Source organism: Otolemur garnettii, unplaced genomic scaffold (assembly GCF_000181295.1).
Source record: "Otolemur garnettii isolate 467f Iridium unplaced genomic scaffold, OtoGar3 scaffold00101, whole genome shotgun sequence".
In the NCBI taxonomy this organism is placed as follows: Eukaryota; Metazoa; Chordata; class Mammalia; order Primates; family Galagidae; genus Otolemur; species Otolemur garnettii.
The window spans coordinates 419,305-426,437 of NW_003852496.1; the positions used below are offsets into that span (position 1 = coordinate 419,305).

Genomic DNA, 7,133 nt, shown 5'->3' on the forward strand with positions numbered 1-7,133 from the left:
AGGTATTTCATCCATGCCAGTTTCACCAGTACTCTGGGTGAGGTAAGATACAAGTGGGTATCTTAGGCACCCCACAGAAGGTAGAGTTCCACCTTTCTCTTCCTTTCCCCCAGAGGAGATATTGCAGGCCAGTAGGACCCCTCTCAGCCCTGCAGAAGTGACATAGGCAAAGTAAAACTGCCCTTACTTTCTTTAATGTGGCTTTTTCAGTTTTTGTGTTCCATTGGGCCTATCCTACCATCTTGCTGATGTCATTCCTCTGGTTGTGTCTTTATTTATTTTTTTGAGACAGAGTGCCAAGCTCTTGCCCTGGGTAGAATGCTGTGGCATCACAGTTCACAGCAACCTCAAACTCCTGGGCTTAAGCAATCCTCTTGCCTCAGCCTCCCAAGTAGCTGGGACTACAGGCACCCACCACAATGCGGGCTATTTTTTGGTTGTAGTTTTCATTGTTGTTTGGCAGGCCCGGGCCAGATTCGAACCCACCAGCTCTGGTGTAGGTGGCTGGCACCTTACCTGCTGAGCCACAGGCACGGAGCCTGGTTGTGTCTTTAAATCCTTTTCTATCTGTAGGCTCTCTCTCCATCCTGTTTTCTCTTTGCAGTCTATTTGTCAAAGAAACCAGATCTTTTTTCCAGGATGAAGTACTTCTTAGACCTTATGTGTACTCACATCCCCCAGGAATCTTAAAATGCATTTTCTGATTTGACAGGCCTGGGTTAGGGCCTGACGCTATTTTGAAAACCCTACAGGTGATGCCCAGGCTGGTCCCAGGACCAACTCTGAGCTGCATGCCCCTCTGCCTCTGCTTCTCACAAATCAGTGGTAGAGTCTAGTTTGAGGAGAAAAGATTGTGACCCAAGGATTCTAAACTTAAAGATAAATAGGAGGAAAAAAAAATATCTTTTCTCCAAATAACTGGAGGTGGGGAATGAGAATGCACAAAGAAACCCCAGAGGTAAAAGCCACACAGCCCAGCCATGGTATCACACTTACCAGTTAAGGCAATGCGAGGGAAGACTCAGAACCACTGTTAAAAATCAGGTGAAGCAGAACACGGTCACATTTCTGTCCTAGGAAGTGCTAACCATTGTTTTCCCGGGTGAGCTACACACTGCCCTAGCTAACAGGGAGCGAGGGAAGCTGCTTGTGGCTGGCTTCTCTGGCCACTCACCTCTGAACATCAGCCCTGGTGAGCTAGCCAGACCAGCTCAGAACACTGGGCGTGGCCTTCTGACCTCCACCATTGGCCCCAGAGCTGAGGGGATAGGTCAGCTGAGCTGTCTACAGCCCTCTCCTGATGGGCCAAGGAGCAGCAACCTGCAGGACTTTGTGTAAGACAGAAAATGCCAGTAGGTTCTGTCACTAAGGGGGACGCCTGATGGAAATCACTGGAGGACAGCAGCCATGGGCCACCCTGGCACTCCTGGAAGAGTGACTGACATCCATGACCTCACTCTGATGGGGACCTGCGTGCAGCTGCTAGCACTTGGTGGACCCATGCCAGTGTTGAGAGCTGGGATTTCTACTCAGGAGACTCAATGTGAGATGGTTAGCTTCTATACCATGATTGTGAAGATGCTTTAAAATGTATTATTTCATATAAAAGTGAAATGTGGCAGTTCTACTAAATACATACTCATGAGAATGGAAAGCATGTCCTCACAAAATCTCTACATATTCATAGTGGCCATTTTCTCAAGAGGCTTAAGGTGGAAACACCCAGGTTTCAACAGAGTGTGCTCCATCTGTGCAGTGGAAGGTTATTCAGCCATAAGAATGAAGTTCTGACACATGCTGCCTGACGCATGGACCTTGAAAATATTACACTAGGTGAAAGCATCAACAAAAGGCACACGCTGTATGATTCTATTATCATAAAATGTCCAGGACAGAAAGTAAACCTGTGGTTGCCTACAGCCAAGGGGGAAAGAGGGCAATGGAGCATGAATGCTAATGGACACAGGATTTCTTTTTAGGGTAATGAAAATGTTCTAAATTTACATTATGGTTATGGTTGTGTAACTATGATAATCTACTAAAAACTACTGAATTATATTTTATGTTACTTTCATTGTATGCGAATTATACCTCAATAAAGCTATTTTTAAATTTTTAAAATGTAGATTATCATAGACTTTACATTCCCCTCTGTATTCTGCCAGCAGTTCAACCTCCTGGGAATGCAGACACTTTGCATTCACTGGCCTTCAGCCCTTGGGATGGCCAGCAGGGGTCAGCTCTGTGCAGATGGACATGCTGAGGGAAGTGCCTTGCCAGGAGCCATGCTGAGTGGCCTCACTGGTCCCCCCATGCAGGGACAAGGAGATCAACCAGCTGAAGCAGTGGATGGGCACGATGATGATATCAATCATCAAGGAGGAGGAAACAGCCGCCGAGCTGGAGCTCAAATCCCGAGTCTTTAACTATGGCGAGTACAAGGGTGATCAGCAGGTAGGTGGGAAGCGGAGTGACCACGAGTCCCAGGTAGAGGAGGTGGTGAGACCTGCTGGAGAGCAAGGAGGGGCACATGAGTGCTCTGCAGCTGCCTGGGTGCCCCTACCTGCCATCCAGGCCTTGTGCAACCAGGGAGCACCAGCTGGAGAAGCCACTCGTGTATTGACACCCTTGGCAGCTCACGTGCACCCATACCTCATTCTTTCATTCAACAAATCTGTCTGCCTCTTAAGCACATCTTTATAAAGCTGTGTCTAGCAAGGTGACCCTGAAGGGGGGAAGAGGTGTGTCTCCAACCAGGCTGGGAGAGTGAGAAAAAACTCTGAGGGATGAGAAATCCAGTGGTGTTCTTGGCTGAGCCCACTGACAGTGTGCTTGGGGCTGCTGTGTACATGGGCTAGCTTCCTGGCTTACTTGAACACTGTCAAGTGTTACCTGTGCCAGGCACTGGGCCAGGTATGTGGGACTCAGTTGGCACTTGCTGTGCCTCGAGTAGGCTGGGCCCGCCTGCTGCTCATCACTCCCCCCTTGCACACACCTATGTGCAGGGCCTTTTACCTGTTTTCCAAATGTCAGAGAACAAGCTCAGAGGGCAATGTGACCCTGGGGGGAGCAAGGACCAGTGCAGGGCTTGCTGAAGCAGCTGGGAGCAGGGTGAGACACAGGTGTGAATCCCGGTGGGGACTGAAGCCAAGACAATCCTGTACCCCAAGTTCTGTTCAACCTGTGTTTCTAGGCAGCACCTGTGGCTCAAGGAGTAGGGCGCCAGCCCCATATACCGGAGGTGGTGGGTTCAAATCCAGCCCCAGCCAAAAACTGCAACCCCCCCCCCAAAAAAAAAACCCCAACCTGTGTTTCTAGAGCTCCCCTGTGTGCAAGGCAGACTCTTGGGGGTAAGCATGCCACAGCCGAAGGCATGGGTCTGAGTAAACATGGAGTCCAGGCATAGGCCTGCTGGCCACTGCTGGAGGCCCCCTTCTCCACAGGACAAGCTGCTAGAGAACCTGAATCTCAAGGTGCTAGATGTGTACCGGCACTGCACCGGCAGCCGTAGGGATGCCAACCTGGGCACCGTGCAGATGCTGACCATCATCGAGCACCAGCTGGGTGAGCTGCTGGAGAACCTGGAGCACGTACCCCACGGCAGGATTGAGCAGGCTGAGAAGGCCAAGGACAAGGAGCGGCGTTTGAGGTGAGCTCCAGCCTGCCCACTGGTGAGGCTGCTGTCCTGCTGTAAAGCTCTGCCCTCAGAGGGCTCCTCAACCAGGCAGACAGCTCCTGGTGCTCCATGCTATAAGCATGGAAGTCAGGGTCTTGAGGGGACCTGGGGGACATCAAATTGGGCTGGAGGGAGCAGTTGGGGAAGGCTCCCTGGAGGGGATGACAGTGACCAGTGATATGGTCAGGAGTCTTGGGGGACAGTCTAGAAGAGCTGGAGCTCAGTGAAGATATGATCAGCATGGCCTGGATCTTGAGGACAAGGAACAATGGTAAGGGGCCTTAAGGAGGGGACAGACAGGGCCAGGTAGAGCTTGTTTAGACTCTTCCCTTTCAGGCTGGATTAAAGGGGCCAGAGCCCTGGGGAGGGAAGGCACAGCTGCAACAGTGTGTGCAGGAGAGGTGAGAGTGGGGTGCCAAGGACCAGGGAGCTCCTAGGAACTCAAGAGGTGACTGATGAGGCAGGTGGCATGAGCTCCTGTCAAGCTGCTGGGTGGGACCCAGGTGAGATGGGTGCTCATGGCTTTCCTGGTCCCATGGTCCGCCTGGTTCACTCACTGGTGCAGGGCCCTGAAGCCCTTGTAAATGCCCAGCTGTCTTCTTCCAGAATATAGGGGCTTCTCTGTGTCCCTGCCACTCTGATTAGAGGGGGACTGGGCAAAGGTTTGATAACCATTAAGTACAAACAGAAGGAAGATGAGAAGGGGATGCAGCACTGCCTCCCAGGCCCCGCCATTTCTTAAAGCTATCTCTTGCCACCAGAGTTCGGGAACAGAAGGTCAAGCTACAACAGATGCTGCAGGAAGAGCGTCTGCAGCGTGCTCAAGCCCGGGCCCGGGCCAAGATCAAGACGAAGGTGGGCAGGATTGCCTTGGGGACAGGGGTAGGGGGTCCTCTGCTGGAGGGTCCTAAGAGACAGCACGGGCAGACTAAGGAGCTGAGGTCCAAGATCCTGACACCCCCTCCTTTGCAGGCAGTGTCACTAAGGTGCTGAGGGAGCAGTCTGCCCTCCCTTACGCCACTAGCCCAAGGCCTGAGACAAGGTCTCCTGTCTGCACACAAGCTCCTGGGCACAAACTGGCCGGGCCCTGCCCAATGCAGCACAAGCATCTTGGCCCCGGGTCTCACCACCCATTTACACTTATCACCTGTCACAGGGTCCTCCTCCTGCTATGTCCTGTGACTTCACCCCATGGCAAATGGGCTGGCCTTGCAATAGAAAGCATAGTCCCTAAACTAGACCTGGAGTTGAGCGTAGACCCCAACCAACTGGTGAGGCTGGGATCCTTTTAGTTGGATAGGCCATTATCCCTGTGCTGTCACCTGGGGAGGAGCAGACACTGCAGATCTCCTCCATGACCCACAGCCCAGGAAATGGGCTCATTCCATGTAGCCTAGTATTTCCCAGTTAATTTCTGGGACCCCAGCTCCCCAACATCTAAAAGGTGGTGCACCATGAACCAGGCTTGGTAAATGCTAGGCAGACTCACACTCCTGGTCATTTCAGGCATGGGTCGCCCTCAGCCCGCTAGGCTGACCTGTGATGAGCAGGAGCTGACTGGAGGTCACGGAGACTATTCTCAACCAGGGGGTGGGGTGCAAGCATCACCACATGTGTGTGCACCCAGGTGCCACCAAGGCTGTGAATCACAGGCTCACCAAGTTCATTTCCTCACAGAGAGGCAGGAGACTGGTGGGCCGCTCCCGGCCCCCAGCCCTCAAAACGAAGACGGTGTCTGCACACACGCAGATGGACAAGGACAAGGAAGAGATGCTGTTTTTCTTCACCTAAACCCCACAAAGCCACAAGATTGGCTGAGGCTTAGGAAAAACATAGCAGAGGAGGCAGAGGGCCTGGGCTGGGTCATGAGTGGACTGCCCGGGCCTCGTGGTCCCCTTCTGTGCCCTCTGCACTCACCTGAAATAAACACTTGTCTCCTTGGTGCCCTGACAGCCTGTTTTAGGAAGCAGCCCACCCCCTTACCAAATCTCAGAGGCAATCTCTTTCATCACTATCCCTAAGCAGATGCCCGAGAGGTGAAGCATGGCCTTGGTCCTCATCTGGAATAGCTGTTTGCGGCTCCGCACCCATAGCACAGTGGTTATGGTGCCAGCCACATACACCAAGGATGGCGGGTTTGGGCCAGCTAAACAACCGAACAACAAAATAGCCAGGCATTGGGGTGGGTGTCTGTAGTCCCAGCTACTTGGGAGGCTGAGGCAAGAGAATCGCTTAAGCCCAATAGTTGGAGGTTGCTGTGAGCTGTGACACCACAGCACTCTGCCCAGGGCGACATAGGGACACTGTCTCAAAAAAAAGAAAAAAAAAAAAAAAGAACAGCTATTTTGGGAGAGACAGATGCCAGCTCTACATTGGGATACAGTGTGTGGTCAGCCCAGTGCCAAGACAAAAGAAAAACAGTAAACTGGGCACATGGAAGGGTTGTTAATAGAAGAAAGAAAAATTACTTCTACACCACCACAATATGTTGAATTATGCCATGACGAAATTTTTGGTGCGTTGTCTATAAAGAAGCACTTACCCATCGTCAACAAGTAGCCTCAGTGCCCCCAAAACAGCAGCCAGTCGCTGTGCCTTGTGGTAGCACTCACAGGGCATGTGGGAGGAAGGCACAGCCCAGAGCGGTGTCTCACACCTGTAATCCTGGGAGGTTCACTTGGCCTAACAAGTTCAAGACCAGCCTAAGCGTGAGTGAGACCTCATCTCTACCAAAAATAGAAAAACTAACTGGGCATGATGGCTGGTACCTCCACTCCCATGAGGGAGGCTGAGGCAAAAGGATCACTTGAGCCCAAGAGTTTGAGGTTGCTGTGAGCTATGACTCCATAGCACTCCACCCAGGGTGACAAAGTGAGACTCTGTCTCAAAACAAATAAAGAAAGCCAAGGCCTGGGCAAAGCCTCTTCCCTGGAGATGGTGTGGTATGGCCATGACCACTGGCCAGCAGCCCTGCTTCCTATGGAGGGAGGAGGCCTACCAAGTGGGCAAGTTCAGCCCCTGACCTTTAGTCTGTGATGTGGCACAGCGGTTAGAGGAAAGAGCCACTAACAGATGGGGCTTGAATTCTGGCTGCCAGAATAACCAGCACCTGGTACGTGGCACCTCAGAGCCAGACAGAAAGAGGAATCTCTCAGAACAACAACTTAGTGTCATTTCCAGAAGTCAGAGTACCCAAATTCAAGAAATAAAATCAAAAAACAGAATTTGGAGGATTCCAAGTCTGAGAACCCAAATAGCATCCAAATAAATATATACTTCAAAAGGCACAAGGCAAAAAAAGCATTTGAGTACCCCTGTGTCTACTCCATTAACTAACAAATATGTGCAGGTTATCAGTGGTGTCTCCTTTTGGAAGACAGACCTTCCCCACATCAATGTATTAGGTACACAGCTTCAACAATAAAAAACAAACACATACCATAATTACTCCTACACA

General features: G+C 51.4%; 1 protein-coding gene across 1 annotated transcript in view; it reads left to right on the forward strand.

Annotated features, from left to right (window-relative positions):
- CFAP100 (cilia and flagella associated protein 100) overlaps nt 1-5,619 on the forward strand; it is a 32,599-nt gene extending 26,980 nt beyond the window's left edge. The window contains exons 12-15 of the mRNA XM_023516963.1: nt 2,319-2,454; nt 3,444-3,649; nt 4,438-4,531; nt 5,354-5,619. Of these exons, the coding sequence (XP_023372731.1) occupies nt 2,319-2,454; nt 3,444-3,649; nt 4,438-4,531; nt 5,354-5,467 (550 nt within the window). The 3' untranslated portion in view covers nt 5,468-5,619. The remainder of the gene's footprint in view (nt 1-2,318; nt 2,455-3,443; nt 3,650-4,437; nt 4,532-5,353) is intronic.
- The last annotated feature ends 1,514 nt before the right edge of the window (nt 5,620-7,133 follow it).